This window comes from Enhydra lutris, unplaced genomic scaffold (genome assembly GCF_002288905.1).
Source record: "Enhydra lutris kenyoni isolate GAN:26980312 unplaced genomic scaffold, ASM228890v2 scaffoldscaffold8, whole genome shotgun sequence".
Taxonomy (NCBI): Eukaryota; Metazoa; Chordata; class Mammalia; order Carnivora; family Mustelidae; genus Enhydra; species Enhydra lutris.
The window spans coordinates 39,007,876-39,024,038 of NW_019154092.1; the positions used below are offsets into that span (position 1 = coordinate 39,007,876).

At 47.8% G+C, this 16,163-nt stretch overlaps 1 protein-coding gene across 5 annotated transcripts in view; it reads left to right on the forward strand.

Annotated features, from left to right (window-relative positions):
• The window catches only part of LOC111142392 (solute carrier family 14 member 1 (Kidd blood group)), a 46,451-nt gene extending 33,230 nt beyond the window's left edge, over positions 1-13,221 (forward strand). For 4 of the 5 annotated variants that reach the window (XM_022495448.1, XM_022495449.1, XM_022495445.1 and 1 more), the window contains 5 exons: positions 1,896-2,088; positions 4,029-4,176; positions 4,368-4,502; positions 9,840-9,889; positions 11,160-13,214. In XM_022495448.1, coding sequence (XP_022351156.1) covers positions 1,896-2,088; positions 4,029-4,176; positions 4,368-4,502; positions 9,840-9,889; positions 11,160-11,336 — 703 coding nt within the window. In that variant the 3' untranslated portion in view covers positions 11,337-13,214. Of the gene's footprint in view, positions 1-1,895; positions 2,089-4,028; positions 4,177-4,367; positions 4,503-9,839; positions 9,890-11,159 lie in introns of all 5 variants that reach the window. The other variant, XM_022495447.1, reaches the window with a different exon arrangement.
• Positions 13,222-16,163: the final 2,942 nt, after the last annotated feature.

The window sequence follows — 16,163 nt, forward strand, 5'->3', positions numbered from 1 at the left end:
ATGTGACCCTCCCCACACACCTCATCCCCTCACCCCCCAAGATTCTGATGTAATTGGTCTGGGGTGTTGTTTGGCCATTGGGAAGTCCCCCCCCTTTTTTAAAATATTTTATTTATTTATTTGACAGAGATAGAGAGTGATCACTAGTAGGGAGAGAGGCAGGCAGAGAGAGAGAGAGGGAAGCAGGATCCCCACCAAGCAGACAGCCTGATGCAGGGCTCGATCCCTGGACCCTGAGATCACGAGCTGAGGCGAAGACAGAGGTTTAACCCACTGAGCCACCCATTGGGAGTTTTAAAGGCTCCCGGGGGTTTCTAACACAACCAAATTTGAGAATCACGCCCTACATCAGTGGTCCATCGTGCACACTACAGAATGACAGCAGGGCTTGTGGAAACACAGCCTGCTGCTCCCCTCCCCCAGAGCTTTGGATTCAGTCCATCGTGGGTGAAGCCTAAGAATCCGCATTTCTAACTAGTTCCGAGGTGGTGTGGCTGACCCAGGGACTACACTTTGAGAACCACTGTGTGTGCGGTATGAACTCTCCTTACCCAGATGCCCCTGTTGCCTTCAAAGAACTGCTTTCCTGAATTCAATCCCTTTTAACCCTAAGTCCTTCCAATTTGTTTCTTAAATCCTTTTTTGTTTGTTTTTTGGAAACATACATTTCCTTCCTGCTATGGCACGTTTAGAATATAAAATATGAATATCCACACGCATGAGTAGTACAGCCCACTCTGGACAGTGTCAGCAGAGCACCCCCTCCCCGCACTTGGCTGCGCCCACAGGCATGTGGGAGAGAGTCTGCTGGCAGAGCCGATCTGAACAGGAAATAATTTCCAAAGAACAGGCTCAAGGACAGGAGGTGGGTCACCTGCAGGGACTCACCACACCCCCCCTTCCCATGATCTGGAATTCAGACCTTAGTTGATGGGCCAATAAGTGAGAGCCCAAAAGGGGCCCAGAGACCATCTAATCTAATCTAATCCAGTCCCCCAGGCTACAGACAAGGAAATGGATGTGTAGTTCCTTGCCAAAGGTCACACAGTTCACCAACTGCTTCAGATTTACAGCTGTTCCTCCCCCTCCGGTCCCCCTTCCCACCCCGAGTTTAAGATCTTTTGGGACGCCTGGGTGGCTCAGTTGGTTGGACGACTGCCTTCGGCTCGGGTCATGATCCCGGGGTCCCGGGATCGAGTCCCACATCGGGCTCCCAGCTCCATGGGGAGTCTGCTTCTCCCTCTGACCTTCTCCTCACTCATGCTCTCTCTCACTGTCTCTCTCTCAAATAAATAAATAAAATCTTTAAAAAAAATAAAAAAGATCTTTTTCCTCCAGCCCACACCACCTTTCATCCTCGCTTGGGTAATTGTTCCTTTTTTTCAAAAACAGATATACTAAAGACTCATGAAGATGACACAGAAATTCAAGATGGTGGTAGCCTCTAGTGGGGAGGCAGCAGCTCATGATCATGTGCCATGATCATGGTTACACAGGGGGCTCTAACTGGGAGGAAAGTATTTCACCTCATACCTAAAATACTTCCAAAAATATTTCTACAGCCTAGATTTCCTAAGTCACTGTGAGCAACCCCAGAGTATAATTTTTCAAAAGTCAAACAAGCTAAGAGTTGATTATTGACTTTATGTAAGAATTATTCTCTGACAGGATTTATTCTGCGTGTGTTTGGTTTTCTGTTCCAGTCTGAGGTTTTTGTGTTTTGTTTTGTTTTGTTTTGTTTTCTTTCTTTTCCCCCTGTGAAAAGTTTGCTAAAACACCACATTAGCATTTTGCCCATGAAACAAAGCCTCTGCACAGTGTAGAGATTCGGTCTGTCAACTGAGTTGTCACAAGCGTGAACTTCCCTTCTGTTCTGTGGTTGTTGTTGTTATTAGTCCAATTTTCTCAAGCGCGTTGAACTCCTTGTTCTGCAAATGGGATCTCCCAGTCTTCACTCTGCCCTTCAACATGGCGTTGTCGATGTACCTATCGGCCACAGGACATTACAATCCATTCTTCCCAGGCAAATTGTTCAAACCTGTAACCGCGGTTCCCAATGTCACCTGGCCTGAGCTCAATGCCCTGCAGGTAAGACACACTATCTTCTCGCATTCCTCCCTGACTCTGGAAGACACCCAGTGTCCTCCTGCTTGAGTGTTCTTGGGCATCAGAGCCTGATGGAGACTCTTGTCCCATAAACTGTTTATTTTACTCCAAAGCTTTGGGCTCTAAGGGTTTGTTTGTCATTATTATTATGGAAGTATAGTTAACATACAGTGTTGTATTAGTTTCAGGTGTACAGTAGAGCGATTTGACAATTCTATACGTTACTCAGCGCTCCTCGAAATACGTGCCCTCTTCATCCCCTTCACCGATTCACCCATCCCCCCACTCGTCTCCCTCTGGTAACCACCAGTGTGTTCTCTGTAGTTAAGGGTCTGGTTCTAAAGGGTTTTTTAAATGATTGCTCAAAGCTAAGTTTCCACCTCTCTTCCTAAAAGCCAGTGCAGAGTATAGTGCCATTGGACATCAAAACTCTGTTTCAGACTTGCCCCTTCTTTGGGTGGATGGGATGGGGGCCAGCCCTTGATGAAGGGCCTCCAGCCTGGAGTTAAGGCCTCCGTGACAGCCTCCTCTGATCAAAAGAACTGACAGCTTACGTAGATTTAAAAGTGGAATTCATTACAATGAAATAAAATTAAAAATGCAGTTTCTTAGCCTGACCAGCCATACCTCAGGCGCTCAGTAGCCACCTATGGAATATTCCAGCACCAGAGAAGTCCTGCCGGATGGTGCTGGTCTTCTTCTCCTCACTCTGAGCTACCACCCCAGCATCAGCACCCTTCCTTCCCATTCCGCCTGACTCCCCACCTCCTGGCGCCCTGAGGGATAGTTCTGAGGGAAACTTCCATCAGTTCTGAGGGAAAGCCTATGCAGTCTTTGCCCGTGTCGAGGTCCCTGGTCTAGACAAATAGGAAACGATCTTGTGTAGACACGACAATCCACTGTGAGCTGGAAAATTCAGGGTCCATCCTAGGATAGAATCAAACTCTCAGTACCGTCCTGGGCTCTGTGTTTGGAAGCCAGTGTTAGACCCCGCCTAACGTCTGAGGGGAGGGGGCAGTTCCTCCTGCCAAAGCAGGATCCCCTGTAGCAATCACGGCCTCCCCAAGGTCGCTCAAGGGGTATACATGTGACCAGGGCAAGTGGACTTGGTCACAAAGGAACCTAATGTGGCTAATTATGCCTCTCCTGGCCCCAGCAGAAGTACCATTATAAAGAATTACTATTTGTTGGCTTAAACTGAACCCTATACCTTCCCCAAACTGCCGTATTCTGTCAGCACTTAGCTGAAGTCGGGCCTAGCCAGAACAGAGAATTGTGACATTCACGTGTAGTTGTGTATTTTGAGGACTAACAGGAATTTGTTGATAACTGGAAGAAGCCAAGGCTATTCTAGTTTAAATTAATACATGTTCTCATTAAGTATAAATAGGGTCCCCATTCATGAACTTGCCAATGATTGCTTCTGAATTGTGGATAAGATAACCTGGCTCCAGATCTCTGGCCTTAACCACCCGATTGCACAGTAGTAATAATACTTCTCTTGACCCTGATGTGCACTCCTGTGTTAGCCTGAGAGTGACAGGCCGTTAAGAGCGGCAGAGACGTCAGCTGTGGTCCCTGCCATCCTTGTTGGGAAGTGTGGCAGGTCCTGGCCATGAGACCAGCTAGGAGCCTCCCAGCCACCAAAGCCAAGTGAGTGTGCAGGCCTTGGAGACCCTGAGTAAAGGGGAAATCGAAGAAGGCAGGCTCAGCATTTGCCAGCAAAGGGCTGGTCTATTTCTCGGGATAAAGCTGAAGAACAAGATTTCGCTGTCAAGAGAAAGAGACTTTGAGAAATTAGTACCACTGGCCTCAGAAGACCAGATACGCTAACTCTATGGTTACATTGTCTGTGCATGCGTGTGTCCTGCGGCTTTCTGCTCAGTGGTGTTAACGAGCTCCTTTTCCAAACCGCTTTGCAGTTATTGAAATCGTTGCCCGTGGGTGTGGGCCAGATCTATGGCTGTGATAACCCGTGGACGGGGGGCATTTTCCTGTTCGCCCTTCTGCTCTCCTCCCCAATCATGTGCCTGCACGCAGCCATCGGATCGCTGCTGGGGATAGCGGCAGGTGAGCAAATACAGCACCGGGTACCGCCCCTCCACTGCCACCCCTCGCCCCGGGCATCTTCCATACTCCAGACTTCCTTGAGGGCTCCGCTTCCAAGGGACTGATGGGCGTAGCTTCCCCCACCCCTGGCCTCCTTTCAGAGCGCCCTGCCTTTGGTCCCGAGCCCTGAGCCCACCTGTCTTCTCTACTAGGACTCAGCGTTTCAGAGCCGTTTGAGAACATCTACCTTGGACTCTGGGGTTTCAACAGCTCTCTGGCCTGCATTGCAATCGGAGGAATGTTCTTGGCTCTCACCTGGCAAACCCACATCCTAGCTCTTGCCTGTGGTGAGTGTACCCTGCATGGGAGGGAGGGTCACTCCTAACTCTGGAATCAGTCCCCACAGTACAAAGGGACCATGTGAGACACTGGAGCTGCAGTTCCAGGGTGGGCTCCTGGCTATCTGCATGTGGGAGCAGGACGGGTGGCGTCCCCTCCCTGGGAGGGTTAAGCTCTGCTGTGCCGTCCTCATTGGCTGTCGTGAGGGCGGGAGAGCCTGTTGAGTCGTGATCACTATTTGGCATCTGCATATGAGGGGGGTAGAAACTCGACTCATTCTATTTCATCACACTCATGATCTGACCCAAGAAACTAGAATGGAATGACTCGGGCTAGATACAGAGCCATTCCTCCTGCTGAGCCAGATAGGACTACATGTGGCCGTCCAGCTGTCTCACGCTTCAGGGAGCCTCGGAATCACCTGGAAGGCTTGTGAAAACATGGATGGCTGCCTACCCACCCCCCAGTCCCTGATTCCTCCTACGAGGAGGAGTTGACATTCCTAACCAGGGTCAGACAGCACTGCTGCTGTTGATCTGGGGACGACCAGATCCTTCAAACCACTGTGTTCATCCCTTCTGACCCTGGTACTCCAGCAACTCAGCCGGTCAGAGCTAGGAGAAGGTCTGGAGCTCTCCCACTCTGTCCCCCTCATTTTACTATTGGGGTTCCGAGGCCAGAAAGGTGAAGTGGTGTGCTGAAGGGCATCCAGTCAATTAGGGTAAATGCAAGCCCAGAACCCACACTTGCTAACAATCTCTGGAATTACACCCCCCACACACTACTCTGTTTCCCAGTGGCAGCATTCAGGCCTTGAGGTAAAAACAGAGCTCAAGCGACTGAGATTTGAAAAGCTGATGGGTTTCTCAGGCCCTTGTAAAGGGGAGGCTTATTCACCCAGAGGCTCTGGCATCCCTAATCCAATACAAAGTAAAAGAATTTAAGATAATCGGTTAGCGTGTAGGGAATGACCGTCCCTGGGGAATATGCAGTGGGGAGGATGGACTGTGCAGAAATTATTCCTAACCTAATAGAAATATTTGTCTAGAGTCAGTTTATCACCAGATGAATTGATCCAAGTTATCTAAGCCACTACTAAAATGGCGGATCACATCTAGACATCCACAATGGAATACTACTCAGCCATTAAAAAGAATGAAATCTTGCAACTTGCACCAATACGGGTGGACCTTGAGGGTATTATGTAAGTGAGATAAGTCCAACAGAGAAAGACAAATACCATATGATTTCACTTACATGTGGGATCTAAAAAAAACAGAACAAAGCAAAACCCAGACTCATAAATGCAGGGAACAGATCGGTAGTTGCCAGAGGGGAGGAAAGAAGGGGGTGTGAAGGGGTAAAGGGAAGTATAAATTTCCAGTCATAAAATAAATAAGCCACGGGGGTGTCATATACTTCATGAGGAACAGAGTCAGTAACATTGTCTTAATTTTGTGTGGGGGCAGACAGTGACGAGACTTTACCGAGGGGAGCGTTTCACAGCGTATACAAGGGCAGAATCACTGTGCTGTACACCTGAAACTAATATAATATTGTATGTCAATTATACCTCAATTTAAATACAAAAATAGAAGAGTAGGCCACATGTGAGGCAGGACTCAGAATGGATTCCTGCACTGGGCAGGAGGCAGGACCAAGGATCTCGAAGGCCTCACTGAGATGTGATTGTCCAAGGCTGTAGCTAGGTGAACACACCTCAGGTTGCTGTGGCAGGACCATGTATGTGTCATTTTGTCCCTTTCTTTGTAGTACACAGCTGTTCCAGCAACTAAGCCTGTAAGAACTCTAGGCTCACTTTCCCACATTTGTTCACAAGCTTAGGGCAAAGGAGAAGATAGATTATGTTGCCACCCGAGCTAGGCCAGGTTAGAAGCTTTATTGTGAGATGGTTTGGGGTTTCAAATCTTTATTTGAGGCACATACCTTAATGTGTCTGTGTTGGCAGGAGCAGCAAATACGTATTAAACACTCATGAAGCAGCCCAAATAGTTCTAGGAAGAGCTAGGAGCTTAGCAGGGTTAGATCTCAGAAGCTGTTGTGCCCAGTGTTCCGGCCCAGGGCTGAAGCCAGGTATATGGGAGAAGCCCACCGGAGACAGCAGGAATATCTGTAGCAGAACAAGGACACATCTGCAGTACCAGCATCTCTGGGGGGAGCAGAACAGTTCGGAATCATCAAGAAGCACCTCCTAGAGAAAGTGGCTTTTCTGTACATCCTAAAACCCTGGAGGAGAAAGTCTGGTTGGTGGAAGGGGAGGTCAAGCAGACGCTGTTTTGGACACAAGAGTTGTTGATGAGATCTTGGCAGGGTTTGGAAAGCAGGGAAGCCAAAGCTGTTTGCAGATGTGTTTCCTCAAAGCAGGAGTATCTTCATTATTTTCTTCACTATAAGAGTAGTACAGGCTTATTGTACAAGACAAAACACCAATTCAATCAATACAGAAGAATATAAGGCAGAAAGTAAAAACATTCCATCCTTCTTCCTCAATGCAACTTTTTTGCCTCCTTCTTATGAGGACCCTGTGGTTACATTGGGTTCGCATAATGGTTAGGGCAGTATACAGAATTCGTGGAGAGCCCAGACCCTGGGGCCAAAATCGTTGAATTTCCCTCGATGTTGCATTCACCCCGACAAAGGCCGTAGGATTTCCCCAGCCGCAGACAATGTGTGAGAGGGGCTCTTTCATCCACTCAGGATACTGCCCGTCTCCTCCGTCTTTGCACAGAAAGCGTTGAGGCAGACTTCGAGCCCCTCTGGTACAGCAAGCCTCCCATGGAAAATGTCACAGCAAGCTCCAGCTTGCCCATAGCCCCCTGACCCTGCCAAACGAGAGACCAACTCTGCCAGCCAGGGTAAATAAATAACAGCCATTTATTACAGAGTTGCTCCTCTGCTGGTTCCGATGGCCTTATCAGGAAGGGGAGCGGGGGACTCTGATAGGGCCCAGCAGCGCCGCCTGCTCTGTCTCCAAACCGGAAACTGCCCACCCGGGAAGTCCTCAACTTTGTTATTTTGTCAGGGCAAACGGGAGAAACATTTTGTTTCTTTTTGTTCTTTTTTTTTTTTTTTTAAGAGTTGGGGAGGGGCAGAAGGAGAGAGAGAATCTTAAGCAGGCTCCATGCCCAGCGCCGGCCCACGGTGGGGCTCGATCTCACGACCCTGACATCATGACAGGTGTGGAAATCCAAAGAAGGGGGTTAACTGACGGAGTCGCCCAGGCACCCCAATGTTTTGTCCCTTTTTAGTGCTTGGCTTGTCCTCGTTGGACCGGCCCATGGTGGCCTGCTGAGATGGACACTGTCTGCTCAGCCCTCAGGGCCTTTCTGTCCATCGGTTGCCCAGAGCGTTGTCATTCACAGTCATCACCTGCACCTTGCGGTGTGGGGACTTGCCCCTCTGATGGGAGGCTTTCCCGGTCCCGCTCAGCAAGCCTTAACTGATGGGCAGCCACTGTTCGACAGTCTGACGCTCTTACTGTGAAGAGAAAAGCAACCTGTAATCGGAGACCACTTGGAAATAGCAGAGCAGGAAGAGAGCAGGGCAGGAACTGTGCCTTCCACGTGCAACCCGTGTGAAAAGGACAGGAAAGGCAGCGAGGTCTCATGCGCTCGGGGGAGGTCTTGGAGGAGAGCCGGAACCGAGAGAGCAGGGCAAGTGTTCTGGTGCTTACCCGAGAGCCAGTGAATATGTGTTGAATGAGCGAGGGAGGGAAGGAAGGAAGGAAGGAAAGAAAGAAAGAAGGGGAGGGAGGAAGGAAGGAAATGGAAAATGAAATGACCAAGACCAAACAAAGCTCTTCCAGCCCAAGCCACTGCCCACTTCTGCTCAGGGCAGCGTCCCCGTCCGCCCGCTCCCGGGACGGGGAGGGTGGACAGCTGCTGTTTGTGGAACCGGAGGACTGCATTTGAGATTCGTCTCCCCGCAAAGCGCATCTTCAGGTTGCCCTTTACAGACGGCAACACTAGATTCCAAAGTTCAGTGATTTGTTGTACAATAAAATGGAGAGGGGTTTGAAGCCCCAAGCCTTTCCTGCTAGCCTGAGGCAATTCAGATGTAGAAGAATTAGGTATACTGTTGAACAACAACAACAGCAACAAAAAAACAACAGGGAAAAAAAAGACCAAAGATTGATGAAAGGATGGAAGTCTACAGTCAAGTAAGGAGGATCAGAGTCCCTCCTCCCACTTCCAGGCCCGCTCCGCTCAGGACTCACTTCTCCCTGCCCTGGAGGTCTGGGTGGTGGGTGTGTCTAACAGAGCGAGCCGTGGCCCAGGGGGCTGTGTGCCCAACCCAGGGAGGTTATCCTGCAGCCTGCCTTTGTGAAACCTGGGCTTCCCTGAGCCTCCCTGAGCCCCCCTCTTCAATGGGTGATTAGCCACTCGAGATCTTTTTTTGTGTTGTGTTGTATTGAAGTTCACATGTAGACTCAAATTACCTGCTTTAAGATTTTGCTCAGAGTAAATAAAAACACAGCATATGAATTCATTACCCTGTATGTCAATCTTAATGATATTTGGGACAATGTTATTATGGGGAGAAATTCCGAGTTTGTGGTCAGTTTCTGCTATCTTTTTATTTTTTTATACCATGATTTTTTGTAACTGTGAATCCTAACCATTAATGTGAGACTCCTAGACGCATATATTGTGATTGAACAGAAACCGTGCTATCTCAAGAAACATTCATGTTTCATTTTTTAAAGATTTTAGAGAGAGAGAGAGAGAGAGAGAGAGAGTGAGCACGAGTGGGGGAGGGGCAAAGGGAGAGGGAGAGAAAGCTCAAGGCAACTCCCTACTGGGTGTGGAGCCGGAAGTGGGGCTGATCTCACAAGCCTGCCATCGTGACCTGAGCCGAAATCCAGTATCAGGCGCTTAACCGGCTGAGCCACCCCGGGGCCCCCATCATTTTAATTCAACTTTGTTCAGAAAAAATAACAGGGAAGTTTATTTGCCACGGAAGGGCTTTTCCTTAGGGATCAGCGATAATAGCAACAGAATAGTAACCACAGAAAAGATCTTTTTGCCGAGTACCTCTTACTGTGTGCCAAACCTAAATAGTGTCTCCTTTCATGATGGCACCAACCCCCTGAGAAATTCTATCACCTCTATTGTGCAGGTGAGGACATGGAGGCTTAGAATGGAGGCACCAAGCTCCTAAGTGATAAGGTCTGGATTTGAACCCAGAGCGTCTGTGAGCTCCCACTTGTAACCAGGGTGCTGAGCTAGCTGGTGAAACATGGATTTCCAGATTTATACCAGAACGCAGTCTTCCCTACAATGAAAAGTGCACCTACTAAGTCTTGTTGTTTCCCTTTTTTGTAGCTCTGTTCACTGCCTACCTTGGAGTCAGCCTGTCCCACATGATGGCTGTGGTGAGTTGGCTTTAATATTGCTTTATCATCAGTGTGATTGATCTGTTTATAGTGATGTGGAAACCTTCCTGAGATCTCGCTGGGTGGTGTCCTGAACAGGAAGGAGTCAGGGCTGCGGTCACCACGACTTTCCCATCTCCTGGGCCTGCCTGTTCCACACACCTTCTAACATCATAATAAATTTTAGTCTAAGCTACAATCACTGGGCTTGCTAAAAAATATCAGAGTGCGTAATTTAAAGAAGTGAAAGTTAGCCTGTATAACATGTTTCTCAAGTTCACGCCATAATTCTGAGTGTTAGGGAACTGACTTTAGAATATCTTCTACTTGAACAGAAAGCCAGAACCATGTGTGGTTGAGAAATCAAGAAAAGGAGGGAAAGGATAATTGGCTATAGACCCAAATGGTTTGGGTTTTGGTTTTAAATGAGCCATTCATTTTTCATACCCCTTGTCTTTTTTTAAACCCCCTGTCAGTCGTTAGTAAGACCTACTCGACCCGTGTCCTAGCTGAATTATTTCATAGGCAGGTTCAGTGCCTCCTGCCACTTTCTCCCTCCTTTTTGGCACTGACTTGCCCTTGACCCTCTCCTTCAGAGCTGCATGAGTTGCTGGGAACAGCCCAGAGGAAGGACCTCCCCTCCAAGAGCTCAGAGTCTGTTTGGAAACTGGAATGGAAGGAAGGAAAGCCAGTAGAGTCCAAGACTGGTCTGGGTGGAAAGCAGGAGGAGAGAGGTCACCATGGCCCGAACTAATCAAAGGGGGCCCTCAGGGGCGCCTGGGTGGCTCAGTGGGTTAAGCCTCTGCCTTCGGCCCAGGTCGTGATCTCAGGGTCCTGGGATCGAGCCCCGCATTGGGCTCTCTGCTCGGCAGGGAGCCTGCTTCTCTACTCTCTCTCTGCCTGCCTCTCTGCATACTTGTGATCTCTCTCTGTCAAATAAATAAATAAAATCTAAAAAAAAAAGGGGGGGGCCTGGGAGGGTGATGAGGGGTCTTCTTCCCACATGTGGTGTAGGAAGCTTGACTGGATGAGAGGGAGGGAAAGATGTGCAAGGTGGACATGCAACCGACCCCCTCAGGGAACGGACGGCCGCGTTTCCCCTGCTAAATGCAGTCTGACTGGGATCTCAGACTTGGTCTTGGTGGGCAGAAGCAGCGTCCGGACCAGGGGCCCAGGGACGCATCCCCCTGGGCTGAATGAGAATAGGAGGAAGGGTGGCGCTCTGGGACGGGATCTCACAGGAGCCTGTGGCTTTTCTCTTCCTCCTCAGGTGGGGCTGCCAGCTTGCACCTGGCCCTTCTGTTTGGCCACACTCCTCTTCCTCTTGCTGACCACGAAAAATGACAACATCTACAGGATGCCCCTCAGCAAAGTCACTTATCCTGAAGAAAACCGCATCTTCTACCTCCAGGCCAAGAAGAAAAGGATGGTTGAAAGCCCTTTGTGAGCGCAACCCCCACCCACAGCCAAGGGCCCAAGAGGGGACTGACATGGCTGACTGCCCCACGTGACTCCCAGGGTCTCGGCAAACTGCTGTTTTTCACTAGCAACAACATTCACACTAACCCATTGGCAATCTGCTCTTAGGCTCATTTTTGTGGCTTTCTTTTAGACTCCAGGAACATCCCCAAACATGTGAGAGACACGTCCAGATGGTCTGCCTTGGTTGGGGCATGGGTGTTAGACATACACTCTACTTATAAAGTCAAATGCTCCAGCAGAAAGAAGACGTGAGACCAGAGCTCACTCTTTCTCGATATTCGTGGTGTTTGTGGGCTGCATGATACTGACAGTATTAAAAATTAAGCTCTACAAACCAACGAAGCTTTCAAAGAATGGAATTGGTGGTCACAAATCAAAGTCAACCCAGAATTCTCCGATAAGCAGTTTGACTTGTTTAAAATCAATACAAGTTCCATGGGACAGCTGTGGCGCCCACAGCGGGTTCTCCAGCTCCTGGGCAGAAGGGCCTGGATGCGGCCCGATGTGTGTGAGGCATTCTACAGGAGATGGTTGATTCTTTCCAGGCTGACACACTGTGTGGGAGGGAGAAAGGGATTTTATCAGTCAGAATGACTCTGTAGTGTTATTTTTCTTAGACATCGCAAAAGACATTTTAGATAAAGTATATGATCTTTTTCTTAGGAGAGTGGATTTGTTTCAATGAGGTAAAATAGGAGAAGTTCCTGGTTTTACCAGCTGCTGGTTATTAAAGAAAAGTTACATTTTTTAATAAAATACTCAGCATAGCTCTTTTTACTTTAATCCCCAAGTTGATTCTGTAAATGCCAGGAATGCCTAGAACCAAGTCATCAACCTCCAGGGCCCTTTAAAACCACATTTGGAATTCATCTGAGGATGTCTTCTACCTTATAAAGACTGAAAATGAAGGTCGAATTGTTTCTGGGTGCTCAGAAGTTGTTGAGTTTCTTACTTTAAAAAACAAATTCATTATTTTCTGCACACTCACAATATTCTCACTCAGAAACCTGACAAGACGTACCAGTAAAGGGTTCTCCTGTTTTTCTTTGCTTTAATTATAAAGTTATCAGTCCTATAAACATTCTGTACCTGAATATGTTGAGGACGCCGTGGAAAGTTTGCTCACTACCTTCTAGTTCAGTCTGTATCAATTCAGTATTTTGGGGGATTCAAAAAGAGAAACCGTAGAAGCCTAAAGGATTTTTCTCCTTGGAGTTTGCCAGGCTCAATGCAAAACACACAGTTTGATGCGTGAAAAAACAGAAGGGAAGGAAACCTACAAATATCTTGGGAAGAAGTCCACATCTTCCTTTTCTCGGGGAACACAAACATTGCTCCACTTTAACAACCCTGCAACAAAAGCCCTTTGAAGCCCTGAATTTGCAACTCTCACAGAGTCATGTGCATGCCTGTGGAAAAACTAAATTTTTAATTGTTCAGATGGACATCACCCTTGTTAGGGAATTTGTGAAATAAGTTTGGGGGGTAGGGAGGGACACAAAAAAGCAAGCAGAACCAAAGATAACCACGAGTGAAGAACCTGGGCCATGGTTGAGCGACCCAGAGCCACTAACATGTCTTCAGGCCCATCTTCACAAGGAGATCAGGAGTGTTCTCTGTGCCTTCTCCTGGTGCGCTCACACAGGCGTGTAAATGGGAACATTCTAAAGCCTTGTACATTGTCTAATTTAAATGGTATTAATTTTCTCAGGCTATTTTTGTTACTAAGTATTATCCTGAAATAAAGTGAGCATTTTGTTAGTTTTCTTAGGGATCACTTGTGTTCTTTCCTATTGTCTGTATAACCAATTTCTGATTAAGAATATGAATAAAATTATATTCACAGCTCAGTTTTGTGTAAATTTTTAAAGTCCCGTACGCCTTTTATAGCTATCGTGAACATTCACAATCACATGCATGTGTGTGTATTGCTTAGAATTACTTATATTTTGATGTGCTGTATCTTTATTCCTTTCTTATACATGGTACAGGACCAGATGTGTTGCTGGGCAAACCCTGTTCAACTCAGAGGTATGGACCCATCCCTGCGGGCCTTCTCTCAACTCTGCATTGTTCTTCTCGCTCAGGGATGAGAACAGATTCCTTAGGGCAGTCATCGATGCTCAGCACACATTCCCAACACTTTGAGATGAACATGCAGGCAGCTTCCATGTGTGTCCTACAGGCCCCGGGCACCCCCTGGCCGCAGGACTAAGGCTGGGCACACCTAAGTGGTGAGTGTCCTGGGAGGAGCTACTTCTCAGATTGAAGGCGAAGCCACGCTCCCCTTGAAGGCGAAGCCACGCTCCCCTCTGCTACCTGAAGCATTTCCCTCCCACCTCCCTTCATCTGTGGTTAGTGGGCTTGAAAGAAGACATGGTAAGAATGGAAAGTCCCTCCAAGTTTCCAAAGCAGCCCAAACAAGGTTGGGTTAGGAAATAAGAAGGCCACAATGGATTAGCCCCATTGGAGTGCCCTCTGTCAAAACAAAACCTCTCCAAGGGGCACCTGGGTGGCTCAGTCAGTTGTGCAATGGACTCTTAATTTGGGATCAAGTCATGTTCTCAGGGTTATGAGTTGGAGTCCTGCCTCGGGCTATTCCCGGGGTGTGGAACCTGCCTGAGATTCTCTCTCTCCCCTTTCCCCACCAACCCTCACCCCAGCTCACACACATGTGTGCGCTCTCTCTCTCAAAAACAAAACAAAAAATACCCTCTCCTACCTATTGTTTTAAGACAATAAATTTGTGAAAGCGATCTGGTCATTAAATGCCCTCTTTGGTCTGAGGTAGAAAACAGAAGGTTTTAAGGTTCTTCAGCTAAAGACTTCAAATGCTGGGGCGCCTCGGTGGCTCAGTGGGTTAAAGCCTCTGTCTTCGGCCTAGGTCATGATCCCAGGGTTCTGGGATCGAGCCCCGCATCGGGCTGTCTGCTCCGCAGGGAGCCTGCTTCATCTTCTCTCTCTCTCTCTGCCTGCCTCTCTGCCTACTTGTGATCTCTGTCAAAAAAAAAAAAAAAAAAAAAAAAAGACTTCAAATGCTCTATAAAGTTATCCATGGTACCTGATTAGCATGAAATATGTTGAGGTAGGAGGTTAAGTTCGACAGGAGATCAGAATTTTCCAAGGTGGCTTCTTACAGACAACCCTGCAGGAATATTTTTGGGGTGGTTAAGTAGAGCACAACGTTTTAGGCATAAGAAAGTTTTCAGCCTTCCCTTTAGTCCAACAACTTCCTTCTAAAAGGCTTTCATCTTTAGAGAGAAATCTGCTTCTTGAACCTACACCAACAGCTCCTCCCATCCCCGATCATTAGAAGGCTTGTAGCTTCCAGGCTAGAGAATGCCATTTGCTAACAGTCACCGGTACAGATCCTGAAGAAATTTCAACAAATAGAATAAATAATAGACTTTGAAAGATGTGGATTTAAGTCCTATAATAGTCTGCTTTCACCGGCTCTTAAAATTGAACTACAAATACAGGTAGCAGATCAAAGCAGACATATGTGAAATCCTCTAAAAGAAAAGACTGCTCCTGGGTCTGACCCTCACCTTACTAAGTGTTAACCAGGGAAGTGTGAACACAGCCAGAGCATCTGATGGGAGAACAGGTCAACCACAGAAGCTTAGGAGCTGGAGGCAGACAAAGGCAGGGGGTCTTCAGCTCTGGGAGTCATGGCCCAGGAACAGGTGTCCAGGGATACCCCGTGGCGGAAATGGGCACACTGGGGGGATCACAGTTTAGCAAACGTAATCACTTAGATCAAGAGGCTAATGCCCCTTGTCTGAGCCTGTACTCCCAAGCTGTTTCACTTCCTGTATAGATTTGCCTTCTAAGGGAAACAACGCACTTGTCCATACTTGTGAATTTCTGACCCGCAATAGTTACATTTCTCGTTTTAATTAATAATTCCATTCTGAGAATAGGTTTTTGTAAAGGGTTTTGTTTTGGGGGGGTTTTGCCTGTACGTGTCACCAAAACCCAAATCAGCCCATGGTGTTCCAACGAAGTCAAGTTTCTGAGGCTACAAAGGTGGGTGGGGTGGCGGGTAGTCATGGAAGACCTTCCTGAGGATGGGAGCTTTAGGTCAATACCTAAAGAGCAGGCCAGGGATGGGCTGGTGGAGGAAGGTGGGGGATGGAGGGAGCAGTGTTCTTGGCAGATGGAAGCTCATGCATAAAGGCCTTGAGATAAGGAGATTTATGTTTTCAAGAAGTGAGAGAAGACTGACATGGCTGCACCATGGTAAGTGGATTGGGGTGGATTGGCATGGATTTGGGAAATCAAGTTGACCATTCCAGTAACACAGGAGAGAGGTAGTTGGCTCAGACTCCAGTGAGGGCAGGGAGATGGAGAGAAGTTGATGGGTGTGAGAAACAAGAGGTGGGATCCTCAGTACTTGGTAATGGATTCATGTGGGAAGTGAGGGAAAGGGAGATGTCAAGGAGCGTTCTCTGAATTCTCACTTGGGTCACAAGGTGGATGGTGGTGCTGCACAGAGATGGGAGCACTGAAGAGTCACTTCTTCTCTCGTGCTATACATCTTCTTGTCCAATCCCATCTTTCCAGAGTTTTAATCCAGACCCTTTCTTCAACGGTCTATGGGGACTGTTCCAAAAGTATCAATTTCAACACATCCAGGGCAAAACTCATCTTCTTCAACTATTCCACTCTCCCCTCTGTGCTGAGTTATGGGGAAATGTAACACCCTCTAGCTTACTATCCAAGCCAGAAACAGTGTGCCATTTTTAGCTTCATTCTCTCACCTCTAGGCTATAGCCAAATTCTAGGGATT